Source organism: Etheostoma spectabile, chromosome 16, assembly GCF_008692095.1.
Source record: "Etheostoma spectabile isolate EspeVRDwgs_2016 chromosome 16, UIUC_Espe_1.0, whole genome shotgun sequence".
Lineage (NCBI taxonomy): Eukaryota > Metazoa > Chordata > Actinopteri > Perciformes > Percidae > Etheostoma > Etheostoma spectabile.
Genome location: NC_045748.1, coordinates 27,675,338 through 27,691,595, shown reverse-complemented (window position 1 = coordinate 27,691,595; position 16,258 = coordinate 27,675,338). Strand labels below are relative to the sequence as shown.

The 16,258-nt window shown below is 40.3% G+C and overlaps 1 protein-coding gene across 1 annotated transcript; it reads left to right on the top strand.

Annotated features, from left to right (window-relative positions):
* The first annotated feature begins 454 nt into the window (after positions 1-454).
* On the top strand, positions 455-3,427 carry LOC116704752 (golgin subfamily A member 6-like protein 22). Its single transcript, XM_032540355.1, has 2 exons — positions 455-1,057; positions 1,381-3,427. Exons 1-2 carry the CDS (start codon positions 455-457, stop codon positions 3,196-3,198), a joined length of 2,421 nt encoding a protein of 806 aa, XP_032396246.1. The 3' UTR covers positions 3,199-3,427.
* The last annotated feature ends 12,831 nt before the right edge of the window (positions 3,428-16,258 follow it).

The window sequence follows — 16,258 nt, the reverse complement described above, 5'->3', positions numbered from 1 at the left end:
TCATGCAAAATACATAATTTTGCTATGGCGGAAAGTAAAATGGCCGCCATGGCTGACAACGGTTTTTTTTGCGATGGCTAACAATTTTTTTGGAAAGAGCACAACCCACAGAGTAATTGTGCCAATTTTTGTGCTTGTATCCACAAGTGAACCATTTCTCTTAATATAGCACTTATCTGCTCCACTACAAAGAATCCTCTCTCTTTTTTAGAATGTGGGTGAACTGGCCCTCCAAAGTGGAATGTAGAATGTGTCAGTAGAATCTGTACACATCATCATGATTCTCCACTTTGCTAGTCACAATTCACTTGTTGACTACAGTTAGATACTCTGTTGGCACATGCTCTGCAGCCAGGTGTTATCCCCGCCAGATTGAAGATACATTATCAGTACAGTGCAGTCATTTCTTCAGGATATGGCTTTATGGTTCTCAAGTAATCCTCCCCGTGAGGATATGTCTGCTGAAGACATCGAAGAGGAGATTGAGGAGGAGATTGAGGAGATTGAGGAGGAGATTGAGGAAGAGATCGAGGAGGAGATTGAGGAGGAGATTGAGGAGGAGATTGAGGAGGAGATTGAGGAAGTGATCGAGGAGGAGATTGAGGAGGAGATTGAGGAGGAGATTGAGGAAGTGATCGAGGAAGAGATCGAGGAGGAGATTGAGGAGGAGACTGAGGAAGTGATCGAGGAAGAGATTGAGGAGGAGACTGAGGAAGTGATCGAGGAAGAGATCGAGGAGGAGATTGTGGAGGAGATTGAGGAAGTGGTTGAGGAAGAGATTGAGGAGGAGATTGAGGAGGAGATTGAGGAAGAGATCGAGGAAGAGATCAATGAGAAGATTGAGGAGGAGATTGAGGAGGAGATTGAGGAAGAGATTGAGGAAGAGATCGAGGAGGAGATTGAGGAGGAGATTGAGGAAGAGATCGAGGAGGAGAATGAGGAGGAGATTAAGGAGGAAATACAGGAAGTTAATGCAGAGGAAGAAATTATGAGGGAGGTTCAGGATCAGCCCTCTGTCTCCAATAGAGATGACTACTCCTACACTTTCTTCTCAGAGGTAAGAAATAAAATCACACACACACACACACACACGCATCTTAACCTGTTAGGTTCTGCAAAAAGTAACACATAAGGAGTGCATATACATAATGCTTGTATAGTAAAAAAGAAAATACAAAAACACATCTGCTCATGATTGTTATCCCACAATTTTGTTAATAGTGGATGCTGCACAAGCATATATGCAAAGGAAACATGTTAGTGGATAAACCTCTTGATTATTTAGTTTCTAAACACATTGTTCTAGAGTGAACATCTTAATATAAAAAATACTGCACATTTACTACGAACAGTTTTTTTATTTGTTTTAATGTATTACAGACGGAGGAATCTGAGAGATCTGAGAGATCTGAGAAATTGTCCAGTCTTCGCAAAGCCCTAGAAAAGAAGAAAAGAGCCAACGCTGCTCTTGAAGAAGCCTGGAAGAAGGCACAAACAGCCAAAGCTAGATTCAAAAGAGCCCTGAAGCAGGAGCGAAAAGAAAAAGACGCTCTTGCCAAGGCTCTGAGGAAGGAGCAAGCTGAGAAAAAACGCCTTGGTTTTGAAATGGAGCACATGAAGGCACAGGTGGCTGATCTCAAGAAGTCACAGAAAGAGCAGCAGCGGAGCAAAGCAAAGCTGAAATCCACAATCACTGGAATGGCCGCTGAGCTCGAAGAAGACAAGAATGTGATTGAGAAGCTCCAGAAGGATCTGGAGACGTCCTCCTGTCAGCAAGAAAAAGAAATCCCAGAGCGTGATAAGGTGAATTGGGCTGAAATCAAGACACTAAAGGATCGCATCATTGAGCAGGATGATGAAAGTCTGGAAAAAGACAATCAAATTCAATCTCTACATCTCAATGTTCAGAATCTTCAAAGCAATATTGAATCCAAAGACAACATGGTTTCCTCTCTGCAGCAGAAAGCGAACCAGTGGGCCTCAGATCTCGAAGAGGAAAAAACAAAAAACTGTTCACTCCGGAGGGATTATGAGGCCGCTGTCTCCCAGCAGCAGAAGGAAGCGGAAGAACTAGACCATCTGACTCATGAGAACCAACAACTTGCTTCTGAAAAAAAAAGGCTGCAAGGTGAACTTGAGGCTGCTGTAAATGAGCGGCAGCTTCATCAGAAAGATCTTCAGGAAGCTCGAGAAGCCTGTGGCAAACTTGAGAAGGCCGTTAAGAAGGAGAAAGTTTGCCTCTCGACAGCATACAACAAGTTCCAGATCCAAAAGAAGGAGCTCTCTGAGAAGAGTCTGGCTTTAGAAAAGAGCCAGATTGCTGAAAAATTCTTAAAGTTGTTTGTCAAAAACGAGAAGAAGCGGTATGAGCAGCTGGTTTTAGCAAAGCAGGCTGCAGTCAAACCTCTTGCAATCCCCAGCAACCACCTGAGAGAAGCATCTGCGACCTCAGAGCGTCTGATGTACGACATGCAGACTTTGAGAATGGAAAATGCAGATGTCACAGCTAAATTCAACGTTATGGAGACAGAATATGATAGAACAAGATCTAAACTCTGTTCTCTTTCTGAGCGCCATGAAGAGATGATGTTAAAGAATAATGATATCATCTCTGAGAAGAACGTAACCATCACTAAGCTCCAGTTCATGGTGGATGGATTCAAAGAACAGCTGTCCGACAGCAAGGCGAGACAGGCAGAACTTGAAGAAGCCTTAAAACAAGACAAGAAACAAAACCTGGAGTTGCAGCAAAGAGTTGATCAGATCACCTCTGCTCTTGAAAAAGAAAGGACCAGGTGTGAGAAGCACCGCGTGGAGCTCAAGGAGGCTTTGACAAAGCAGATTGAGACAATGGAGGAGAAGCAGAAGTTGGCTTTGGCTCACCAGAAAGCTCACAACAGCTACGTCAGGCTTCGAGAACAACAGCTGGCAGAGTCAAACTATCAGTACAGACACGTCAGTGACACTGAGCTCAGGCTTAACCAGCAGAAAACTGCCCTGGATGAGAGCGCAAAGGCTCTACAACATCTGCAACAGGAATACATACTTCTGGGGAAGAGGCACAGTAACATTAATTCTGACTATTGTGAGCTGCTTAAAACTCACAGTGCCCTCCAAATCAGATATGAGAGGCTGAGCTATGCACAAGGTAACCCACGACCAGATTTCAGCCCACTTCAGTTCACAATAAAAATTTAATTTTTTGGTACACACAACATCTATTTCAGGGGAGTGGAGTAATAAAGTACCTAAAAATTGTACTTTCCACCATTGGAAGAGGGATCCCTCCTCTGTTGCTCTTCCAGAGGATTCTTCTAATATTCCCTGTTAGGGCAAGGGAAAGGAATGTTTTGTGGGAGTTTTCCTCATCCAAATCACGGGTCAAAGGACAGAGGTGCTCGTGTGATGTACAGGTTGTAAATCTGGGATTTGTACTGGGCTGTATAAATACAATTGACTGGAACGTGAAGACTCAATCATCCAGGTGACAGGAGAAGAGACTTAATCAGCTTAGATAGACCTTGGACAGATAGACCTCAGTCTGATGCAGCACACCTTTGAATGTGATATTCTTTGTGTGTGCAGTACCACTATTGCAAGCAATGTCATAAAAAATGTGTTTAACAATGTGTTAATGTAAATGCAAAATGTGTAAATAATAAACAACACAGTAGTTTCACCACAATGTCCTTTTGTTGCTTTTCTGGAGCGTTTACTTATATAAACAAATGGGATTTTTCTGCTGTTTCCAATTTTAAGAATACACCTTGAATCTCTTGAACATATGCCTGGATGGAGATTGATGACCAGCAACCTGAGAAGACGTGGCAAAACAATAGTATATTAATATTAGGATGTACATATTTTTAATATTAACATATTAACGTACTGTGCAGGAAATTAAAATGTTCACCGTATGATCTTATGGGCCTGCCTTTCATTATCATATTTAAAACCGGCACAATTTTTACCTAAATACAAAATGCTAAAATTAAATAAAGGTTACCTGGGAAACAGGCCAAAGTACAGCCATGTACCTTCAAACCTTATTTATGATTAGAATGGCTTTACAGATGTTGTGTTCAGTATTAGGACGTGGACATTTCACAGAAATGATTCACTCACCTCAGCTCTCATCACTAGACGTACTGTATGCTAAAGATGTGAATACCTCGTACAAAAATAGTCCCTAGCCTAAAATTATATATGCTGCGTTCTATTATTTATCGGAGTCTGAGTTCTGACTAGAAAGTCAGACGTTGCCTAGGAACACAACCCCTTTCCCACATTTTCGAGCTCGGAACTCGGACAACCCTTGTGGACATTATGCATACGAGATGAGTTTATTTGAGGCCAATGATAGTCTGCCTTGTCCATAAATGTCAATATATGTGAGCACTATTTTGTTGTAGCTTACAATTTTTTTTTTACAACAGTATGATGGTCAGTTTGACTATTAATCTTCATAAATCGATCACAAAAACTTAAAAATCATTTGTGTTAGGCGTAAGGTCTTCTGTAGGTCTAATCTTGGGGTTAGGCACATCAAACCCTGTGTGACGCTGGACATCAAGCACCACCCCGGGGGAAATACTGCGTTTTTAGGAAGTCACGCTGGAAAACCCAGCACCACTGGTGGAGAGACAGGCTTCAATTAACACAATAACACTTTCACATTGAAGAAACTGGTGTGCCTGAACACCAAATGGTGTCCAGACTTCCACATTCCACTAAATGAGGCAGAACCACCTCAACCACTGGCATTAACATTTATTTTGTATCTCCATCTGTTTGAATAGGGTACTGACTTGAAAGTACTTTCAACTGTCAAAAGGTGTGTTAAAAATGTTAAACAGTACTGAGTACACACTGAGGCAGGATGGGGAGTGAAGAGCGAACTTTAATGTGTGTCGAAGCACATTAAAGTTACAGCTTTTGATAAGGTGCAGTATTTTTCACATGAAGGCATACTTGTCAAAAATAAGGTTCACAGACCATGTACTGTATGTATTACATGCAAAAATATCAGTAAAGACTTTGATAGTATATTGTCGTAATTTGTATTGATCCAGCCCCCTTATTCTCCTTTTAAGAAAAGGTGTTAACAGTCATGTAGCTTGACATAAGGAAATTATCATGGTCACTGAAGGCCTACTTAATCTAACCAATAACCAATAACACAATATGAACCAGAGTGAAACATGTGATTCCTGTATAATTAATCAAAAATTAATGCTAACACATTTTCTATTTCTTGTTTCAATAGTAAAATTAAGAAAGCAAGACTAGTAGTTGTAGTCAGAATCTGCACTGCAGTCAAACTGTATAACAGGACAGTAAATATGTAACCACAAGGAGTAGTACAGTAAGTGCTGTACTAAAGCTATGAAATACACATTCGCATTCAAGCACCAAAAGGAAGAGAGCCAGGATCTGTTTTCACTAGACAAAAAGGATATTGCAAAACCCAAGTGCTACTGCATTGATTCATACAAACTATGCGGGAGGCCAAACCCGGTTTCAACAGTTCATGAAAGAAGTTCCCACACTTTATGCAAAGTGAGACAATCAAGAAGAACTGCATGAACTTATTCCATCAGGAACAAGCCTGAAGAAAAAGGTGCTGAAAGACCACTGCCAGCTCTTCTCCAAACTGTTTTTTCACGCCAGAGCCGACAGTGTGATTTAAAGGCGTTCTTTGGACATGAGTATTAGCCCTTCCCTTCTGCCTTGAGTAATGGTGGGAAGCTCCACAGTGGACAGAAATCTCAGCTGGCTGCCATGCTTGAGTCTCTTGTCCAAACCCCCGACAATCAACCAGAAGCAGAAACTATCCTTATTGATAAGTAAGCAATGGTGAACAGTTTGCCACCACGGAGCTCAAAAACATTTGACTACTAACCTGCATTTTGGGTTCTCCCCAAAATAGAGGCATATGTGAAATACAAAATAACAGACATAGTGTTCGACATCTACCAACAATCAAGTTTGAAGGCAGAAACTAGGTCAAAGAGAGGACATGGAGCCAGAAGCAAAGTGACCAGCAATGGCAAAATACACACAAACTGGCAAAACTTCCTCAGAGATGAAGAGAATAAAAGTGAGCTCTTTCACTTCCTCGCTGACAGAATTGCAGAAACTTTATCACCAAATCTTGTTATAGTGGCCAAAGTGGATCAAGCTGTCAGCAACCACTCCATCAACCTAGGTGATGTAAGTCCATGTAGTCATGAGGAAGCTGACATGGTCAAAGCCAGTGACACAGACGTTCATCTTATACCAGTCAGCAAGTTCTTCAGGACGTTGGTCTGCAACAATTGTGGCTCGCCAAGGAATGAACCTAAGATGGATCCCTGTACATGACCTCTATCAATGTATTGGAAGGGAGAAGAGCAGCAGTTTTCTCTTCTTTCATGCATTTACTGGTTGTGATGTTTTTCAGTCTTCTGTGGAAAAGGGAAGAATACTTGACAAACATGGAATATATTGGACAAAGCTTCTGAAATCTTCAGCCAGCTCAGTCACTACCCTCCAAGAATGGATAATGGCAACCTGAAGATTTTAGAAAATGTTGTGGTCATGATGTACGACAGATCCATCGAAGCAGGAGGAGTAGATGAATTCAGGTTGGACTTGTTTACCAAAAAGCAAAGGCCAGATGAAGCCATTCCTCCTACTCAAGCAGCATTGCTGCAGCATGTAAAGCGTTCAGCCTACCAGGCAGGCTGCATTTGGAGTCAGGCAACTGTATGACAGCCAGAACTACTGAGTCCTGAGTTTGGATGGCACAAGAAAGCTGATCTTTTGGGCAGAGTTTCACAAAGGTCCTTTTTTAAATTCCCAGGCTTCAACACACACACACACACTCACACACTCACACACACACACACACACACACACACACACACACCACACACACACACACACACACACACAACACACGTTGGTTTTAGTTTTAAAATGTTTTTATATGCTTTTCTTTTCACCAGCAGCTAAAGTGCACATTTTGTCTTACACAGTTAAAACAGCTATAAAGCAGTCTCTTGTTTTTAGAAGGACTACAGTCTTCACCCTGACCTGCGTGGACGGGGTACAGTGGCACTCGTATTGTCCTGCCGACTCTTCCCGGTCGGTGCATCTGTGCAGTACCGGTGGCCAGGCGTACTCCTTGCGGTCTGACAGCCTGTCTCTTTATCCTGGTCCAATTCCGCTGTCTATTGCATGTCTCACAGGGCGTCATCCTGCAACCCCAAAGGGCCTCTCCCTAAGTCCAGAATGCAGGTCTCAACCTCCATTTAAACCAGCACCACCTCAGGTCCTGTCCTCTGGGTCCAGCGCCGTTGTCTATCGCACGTCTCACTGCATGTTATCCTGCACCCCAAATAGGGTGTCTCCGCAGGTCCCAACCACAGGTCTCAACCGCCATCTAGACCAGCACCACCTCACATCCTGTCCTCGGTCCATCTCGTCCTAGTCAGCCACTGCATGTCGTTTTGCGCACACCTAATGGTGCCTCCGCGGATCCTGACCGCTATTAGCCCAGCACCAACTCAGGTCTCCTCTCCAACTCCTTCTCCAACTCCTCCCATTCTCAGCCCCACACCTATAGCTAGGTAGCTCCTATCTCACCTGATTAAGAGATGCGCTACCGGTGTGTTTGGAGAGTGTCCTTGTGCAAACTCAACACCTCCCCTAATTGGAAGATATGCCTCATGTGTGTTAGGAGTCGTCAGTGTCAAAACACAACACTATATGACCAAATGTGGATGCTGGATGCAAAGCAGATTGCCGCGGAATATGTAACTGCTATCACTTTGGTCTTACCTGTACAGCACTGTGCAGCTGTAAGTGCCGGGACTAGCAATGTTGGCCTAAATGAACATAAATACAATCACCCACACAAATGCAATGAACATGAACATAAATACAATAATTGTATGTGTCTTCAAAAAAGTAAATAACATACAATCTCTTGTTACTTTTGCATACTTCATAATACATTTTTGTTTCATGCATGTTTTTTCACATTATTACCACAAAAAGACTCAGAACACAAAACAGATATGTATGTCACATCCTCATAGTCATAAACATAGGATTCAAAGGTAAAACCCCTGAAATATATTCCATGAGTAAAATTATGTGGCAAAATACGTATTTTCCAAATGCCGGAAATGGTGGTCATCTTGGTAGCCATTTTGCATAATCAGTGGCTAACGTTATTTTTCAAATTATTGACCCCAGAGGGATAACCACACCAAATGTGGTGGTTGTATCCACTTGTGAACGACTGTCCTCTTTATCGAGACGGGTATGGCTGCAGCCTGGAGCGTCCCATGTCATCCGTCCCGTCTCAAGCGGTCCCGTCTCATGCTGAGGTGTGTCCAACGGCAAATTCAGAGGGTCAAAAATACGAAATCCGAATAATTTTCCAGATGGAGTCACGGGTTTTATTTTATTCATGATAGTTGACGCAGGCTTATTTTATTCCAGACGATAGTCTGCATTTATCTTGTCAACACAAGCATAACATTTTGAAATGAGCAAACTATATGTGTGGAAAAATTGTTACTTTAACAGTTTTAAACGTGTTTTCAATTGATTGCAACAAATGTAGTCACGAATTTACCCGTGACTCCATCTGGAAAATTATTCGCGATTTCGTATTTTTGACCCTCTGGATTTACCTGTTGGACACAACTCCGCATGAGACGGGACCGCATGAGACGGGACGGATGACATGGGACGCTCCAGGCTGCAGCCATATACTCTTGCCTTCATCTGCCCCACTATATCTTACCAGGCGAGGTCGCTGTTACTGAAGCTTCTAGCAATGAACCCATTTTCAAACCAATTCCTCTAAGTGGTTCAGTTCTTCACTAAAGCTTCATTTGCCCATCACTATTACTAGGCTCAAAAATGACCCACTGCCATTGGGCTTGTAAACAAAAGTAAGGTAGTTTTATGTTTTATTTATCTATTGTTGATGTTCATGTAATGCTCCATTTGTTTTGTTTTTTACTGTCACCATGTTTTTGTGATTCTTACATTGCTTGTCTGGTGTGTGGTACTGCTGGTTGTAAATCAAAGTGCCCCTCATAGATAATAAAGTTTCCTTGATCCATCAACAACCCCCCAATTTCTGTATGTACTTGTTTTTTCCACCTTAGAAACATTGCAAAACTCAGGCATGTTGTATCCTATGCTGAGATAGAAATGATTATACATGCCTTTGTTTCCTCGTGTTTGGATTACTGTAATTTTCTTTGGACTTGCTGCAGTAAATCATCTGTCGATCGATTGGCCAAGAATGCTGCTGCTAGGCTGCTGACAAGACCAGGGAGGTCATGTAACAATTTCCTGGCCTCATTGCACTGGCTGCCTGTTAAATTCAGTATCCAGTTTAAGATTCTTGTCATTACCTACAGAGCCATCCATGGTCAGGCACCGGCCTGCATCAGTGATCTGCTGCACCTTTATGTTGTCAGCAGATCTTTGAGGTCCTCAGATCAGGGCTCACTGGCTGTTCCCGTGCTAAGCTGAAAACCAAAGTTGATAGAGCTTTTGGCTCCTAGACAGTGGAACACTTTACCTCATGTTTTAAAAGTGGCTACTTCTGCTGACATTCTAAAAAAGCTCTAAAGACGCATCTTTTTAGTCAGGCGTTTGTCAGTCTCGCTTTGCCAGACCTTCATCCACAGCGCTGCGGAGGCGGGTCTGGCTAGTCCACACAGCAATCTGGGATGGGAGAAAAACATGCTCTGGTTTATTGGCATTTCTTTAGAACCTATCACAATCGTCGTTGGCGGCGCTAGGCTCTGGATGGAGCCACGGTGCCATTACAGAATAGACTCAGGAAGGAGGGAAATTGTTTTGGTGAAACATGTGTATGTTCAAAAGTTGTTTTAGTCGTGCAACAGAAAACTCTGATTGGACAGATAGTCTAGCTAGTTGTCTGGATTTACAATGCAGAGATCTGGGGAGCAGTTAACCATAGGCCTCAGAAATCCAGATTTTATTATGACAAAATGAAGAAAGCGGAAGTTAACGGGAAATCCGAAAATGTACATCTGAAAAAAGTGAAGAATTTCTGGCACAATGAGAGCAATCTTGGAAGGGGAACGTTGTGGATATATACTAGACGTTTGTTTAACCAAATCGTTGACTTTATTCCAATGTTTTTTTATGCTTTTGTATTTTACTATGATTTACTGTGATTTATTGTGCTTTTTATGATTACTGATTTGTTATAATGTAAAAAATAGTTTGTTTATACATGTCGAAGCAATCTTCTACTGTTATGCTTACTCAATTGGGGGTGTTGTTGGGGACAGAAGAGTTTGAATTTGCTAATGAGTGTAACTATTTAGGTGTCATTATAGACTCTAGATTTTCTTTTAACCCTCATGTGGTCCTCGGGTCAGATTGACTGGTTTTCCTATATTAATGTTCTTTTTAATTACCCAACTGTATTTACCCAAAATAACATGATTGATTCCACACAACGCTCTTTGTAAAGTACAAATCTCTACTTTCATTAATTTTGGGGTGTCTTATTCAATTTTATATTTATTTGAAAAAAAAACTAAAGTGGTTTTGAAATAGTTTTGAGTAAAAGTTGACATATTCCAGACTATGATTATCCATCAACATACCTTTCCTGTAATTTTAGTCTAAATAATTCCTAATTTCTGCTTTTATAATACAAACATTAGGTATAATTTCCTACTAATGAAGTTTGTTGACCATAAATTTAAAAAATAACTGTAGAACTAAAGTTAATAAGTTAGTGTTACGTAGTGTTTATTGCAATATCTTAGAGAAATAAAACTTATTGAGTTTTGATAATTATTGTAAATTGTCCTCATTGTGGTTCATTTGTGAAGTAATTCATGGCCTGGCGCCACCCCCACTACTGAGGTTCCTTTTTGAAAAAACCTCCTTCAGCCATAATGCACTATCTATTAAAGGTAGTGTATTATGGAACACAACATCTCCCAACAATCTCCCAACAATGAGGGAACGCCCCACTTTGGCCTCCTTTAATAGCCAGGTAAAGCTGTGGCTTTAGAGCTACAACCAAACGTGTAACCACCTCTAACTGTATGCTGTACTGACTTAGCCCAGTAGAATAAGTATGTTCTAGTGGAGCATAATAAGGAATTGTGTTTTCATTTTAACTACTAATGAGTTCTGTTCTTGTGTTTTTCCTTTCTTTTTGTTTCTTCTTGTTTTAAATACTAAATGTTACTATATTTTGTCTTTTTTTGTAACTCCAACCTGCCTAATGGACTGCAGATGGAAATTAGCCCTCGGGCTACAATCTGGCACATTTAAGTGGACTGAAAAAATTAAGAGTAGTGACTACCTGTTCTGTTCACCAACCTACACCTGTTTGAGGGTTGCTTCGCCATCAATCGGAAAAGTTCTGCTGTTCACCCTACCTTAACACAGTGTATGAAAGTACATAGTCAATTCATCTGCACTTCAAAATCCCATAATGAGCCCAACCTCTGACCCATGAATTGTAAAAACCATATAAAGATTTGACAGGAACATGCAAGACTAACAATACTTTTACAGGACCAGCAGGTGGCGACTCTACTCCACGAATCAGTTCTGAGAGTCAGGCCATCAGTGAAGTGGTATTCTTTCTCAGTCTATTCCTTCCAACCTCCAGCCACTAAATCCTCTCTTGTTCTCTCTTTTGTTTGTGAGTGGATGTAGAAATGTGCAAAATTAAATGTAGGTGTTCACATTACATATGTGAACAAAAAAAAAGTACTCAAAGTATTCTGTGAAACAATGACAGAAATTCAAAAAGAAGTTCTTAATAATTATACTATAGCTTAATTATCCCTGTTTAACATATTGTGATGTTATGTGGGCAAGTACGTTTTGGACGTATCTGTCCAAAATAGAAAAAGTTCATTGGATTAATAACCTTCTCCAACGCTGTACACCACGTGCACCAATCTTTTTTTTTTTTAAGTTTGACTGTTTTCGACATTAACATTCTTCAAACCTGTATATTTGTGTTTTGATTAAAATATAAAAAACAGATTTACTTTATAGTTTTAGATATTATTTTGTTAACAATTAATATTATAATAATATAATTTCCATAATTACCCAACAACTGAGGCTGAGCATCTTCATCTTCATATGTACAAAACATACAGTGTTGAGTTATTTTGTGGAATGAAAACCAAAATTTATTGGCTTCCTCTGTAATTTAAAAAAAAAATAGACTTGGAAATGCCCTGCTGTCTAAACTATATGATTTTGGAGGAAAAAAAAAGATAACTCTTAGAAAATTGTTTTTACTGTAAACATGGCAATTATTTTTGTTTCTCTACATGTATTTATTTTTATTAAATTTTTATGAATTTGCACACTAACACTTATGATGTAATTTGGATTTTGTACTTCTGTGTATGTGCTTTGGTTGTGGTTTTTATATAAGCCGTTACATGTTTCTACCACACCCTCATGTGTTTTTTTTAATTTCTTCAATGTAATTTCTTTTTTATGTTCAGTAAAACTATTAAACTAAACTAAACTTAAACAAAATTAAATGTTTACTGCTTTAAATTTAAAATATTTTCTTGCTTAAAGCTTAAATGCGTAACTTTTTGATATTACTGAACGTCCGTTCCATTAAGCCATTGCCAAATGAGTTGAGAACTCTCTCTGTATTTCTCAGTATGGCTATGTCCTCCTTGGCTACCAGCAACTGTGTGGAGGAAGGAGGGGGGCACGATCACGGAAGGCTTGTGTCATGTGGAATTCCTCATGGAGGAAACAGACTATGCGCTTATTTGTTTTGGAGAGCAATGTTAATGTGGATGATCGATACAAAGCAGGTTATGCCTGATTAGGAAGGCTATTTATACGTATATAGCCACACATCTTTGGGCGTAAGTAGGTAGCAATCTGTTTTTGAATGTAAGACATTAAACAAATACAGTTAATGCAGACAGCATTTTTTAAATCTCACAAGGATTAAGTACAATCCCATTGTCTTCAGAGCATTTTATTAATGTACTTTAAGGAAAGCTAAGATGGTTTCTGCTATCTCCCTCAACAGTCACACAGGGAATGAGGTGCAGTATAACTGCCAGCCACAGTGGAGAGAAATGTATCATAGTTATTGCATTCACATTATGTCTGTACTCAAAATGAATAGCTGTATCCTCTGTCTCTGCACAGCATAGCACTAAAGAGCATTGATAATAAAAACCTCTAGTTTTTATCTTGGAATTGCCGAATGTCAGATTCCTTTTAGTCAAATGTTTTTTTTTTTTACATTTTTTTAATGCACACACCTTACTGACGCATCCTGATTTCTAAACACAAATTGTAACTTGAACCAATATGTTATATATTGTAGAAGCTTGGTTTCTGCACCCTGCTATGCCCTCCTACGCCCTACTACACCCTGCAGTGCCCTGCTATGCCATGAACTACTACAACTACTATTTCTAGTTATAGTGCCATTATCTTTATTGTGACTATTATTGTTTTAGTTCTCTAAAGTCTATAAGTTCATTACACCCCCAACCGGCCGTCAGACTCCGCCAACCAAGAGCCTGGGTCTGTCCAAGGTTTCTCTCTAAAAGGAAGTTTTTCCTCTCCACTGTTGCCCTAAATGAATCTTGGGGGAATAATTGGAATTGCTGGGTCTTTGGAAATTATAGAGTGTGGTCTAGACATACTCTATCTGTAAAGTGTCTTATGATAACTCTTGTTATGATTTGGTACTATGAATACAATTGAATTGAATTGAAATGTCAAAGCACATGGAACATTGTCTCTCCTGCAATACATTTAGACAAGATGAGTGTGTGGGCTGTCTTACGTCTGCCTATCATATGCACACTCCCATTAAGTCCATGAGGCTTTTGTTTACACCATAATAAAGAATAGTAACAGCCTTCCTCTCAGTGCGAGATTGGCTGACTCCACTGTTTAAATGCCTCCTTAAAACACATTTTTAAAAGATGACCTACACCTAACTGTGTCTTCTCTTCCATTATCACAACAATGCATATTTCCTATTTTTTCTACTTTTTTATGGTTTTAATTTAATTTTACTTTCAGCTTCAGAAACACAGAGCAAATCTGATTTAAAAAAAAAAAAAGCTGATATCAGCTCAACCCTAGTATACTCCATCCCATCTCAGTTCACTTCTAAGATGTAAACACCTGAGGGGTCTAAATTAATCCATGGAAATGTATCCCTGTAGTTACAATACACTTCCTCCATAGCTGTCCATCATGCAACCTGACAGAGCAAGCGTTCCATTTCTCCCCTGCCTCGGTTCAAGGCTGATGTTTAATCTATGAGAAGAGATCGCAGGTGCCGTTGATGCGACAGGAAACAATCCCATCCATATGCATGAAGTGTTAGTGGATTCAGGTTTGTTGTGAGGTCCCGTCTACTGGGACCGACTGAGATGGAGAGTAATCTCAGAGGACTCACCAAGTAGTGGTAGAAATAAATAAGATGAGATGAGCAAAGGCCAGTGACTGACCTGGTTGTCACTGGATATGGTATAAATAAATAAATAAGTAAATATTAAATAAACAAATAAAGTAAATTCTTAGCCTGGCTACAAAATTTTAATCAGGCATGGGCAAATTACGGCCCACCGGCCATGTAAGGCCCGTGAGGGTTTTTAATCCGGCCCGCCTAACTTATCTCAAACTATATTATTAAATTTAATTATTTTAAATCACATTCATTTTTGACTTCCCTGCAAATGCCTTGAAATTTTTTTCACCAATGTTTTTCCAAATGCACATGAATGAACTTCCCTTTAACTTCACAGTGTTTAAGAATGAGTGGACAGCAAAATATTTCTTTTACTGATGTTTGATCAATGGCTGTATGTCTGATGTGCCAGGAAATCGTTGCAGTTTTTAAAGAATACAACATCAGCCGTCACTTTGCAACGAAGCATGCTAACTATGCTAGCAAGCGGTCAACGCAGGAACGGGAAGCTATTGCTGCGAGGTTGATGGCTAATTTACCGACAAACTGCGATTTAGGAGTCTACCACCAAGGCAAGTTTTCAGCTAGCATTTAAATTAGCAAAGGCTAACAAGCATTTCTCAGAAGGTGAGTTTTTGAAAGACAGCATGATAGAGACAGCAGGTCTCTTATGTCCGCAGAGCAAAGGCAAGTTTGAAAAGATCAGTTTATTTATCAGTTTAGTGCTATTTATTACCACTGGATGAAAGTAACAACGTAAAAGACACTGCTTAGCTCCTTATTTTTATCAAGGGATTTACGAAAGTTTTGAGATAACTAAAGGAGTCAGTGAAAGGAAAGACGCGGGGAGAGGACAGGCAACCGCTCTACCAGTGAGCCACAGCCGCCCCTACCCTTCCTTATATGACAGCGTGTCAGCTGCCATCGAGAGAATGAAGCTACCTTGGAGTAAACTTGCCAATGTCACCACGGACGGATCGCAAAATTTAACTGGAAAACACGTTGGGCTGCTGAAAAGAATCCAAGATAAAGTGAAAGAGGAAAACCCTGCACAGGATGTTCTTTTCCTTCACTGCATCATTCATCAGGAATCTCTATGTAAGTCTGTTTTGCAACTTAATCATGTGGTGAATCCCGTAGTAAAACTGGTGAAGTTTATTCGAGCAAGGGAACATATTTTCCTACATGAATGAGCTGAACGTGAAGCTACAACATGTACGACATGTACACAAATGTAAGAGCCTTCAAATCCAAGCTGACTTTATTCTCCAGACAAATTTCAAATGAGTCTTTTGCTCATTTCCCCACAGGTTTTCTGATTTTGAAAAAATCGACACGTCCCTTCAGCTGGTGTCCTGTCCCCTGTCACACGACCTAGAAACAGCACCGAATGACCTGCAACTGGAACTCATCGATCTTCAGTCTGACTCCATCTTGAAGGAGAAGTTTAACTCTTTTAAACTGAATGACCTTTATGCTGCACTCAACGAAGCCACGTTTCCAAACCACTGGAGGACGGCACAGAAGATGCTGGCGTTGTTTGGTTCGACCTACTTGTGTGAGCAGACGTTCAGGGTCACGAACATCACCAAAACCCCTCACAGATCAAAGTTAACTGACCAACACCTCAGATTCATTCTGAGAATTGCCACTACAAAACTAACCCCAGACTTTGATGCACTGGCAAAAATGGGAGCCCAACAACACTGTTCCCACTGAAATGTAACGTGAGTTACTGTCATGAAAAAAATGTATTGTTTC

Coding starts and splice junctions, on each gene's coding strand:
- LOC116704752 (XM_032540355.1), top strand. CDS start 455: ATGTCTGCTGAAGACATCGAAGAGGAGATTGAGGAGGAGATTGAGGAG. Junction 1,058..1,380: donor CCTACACTTTCTTCTCAGAG/GTAAGAAATAAA, acceptor AATGTATTACAG/ACGGAGGAATCTGAGAGATC.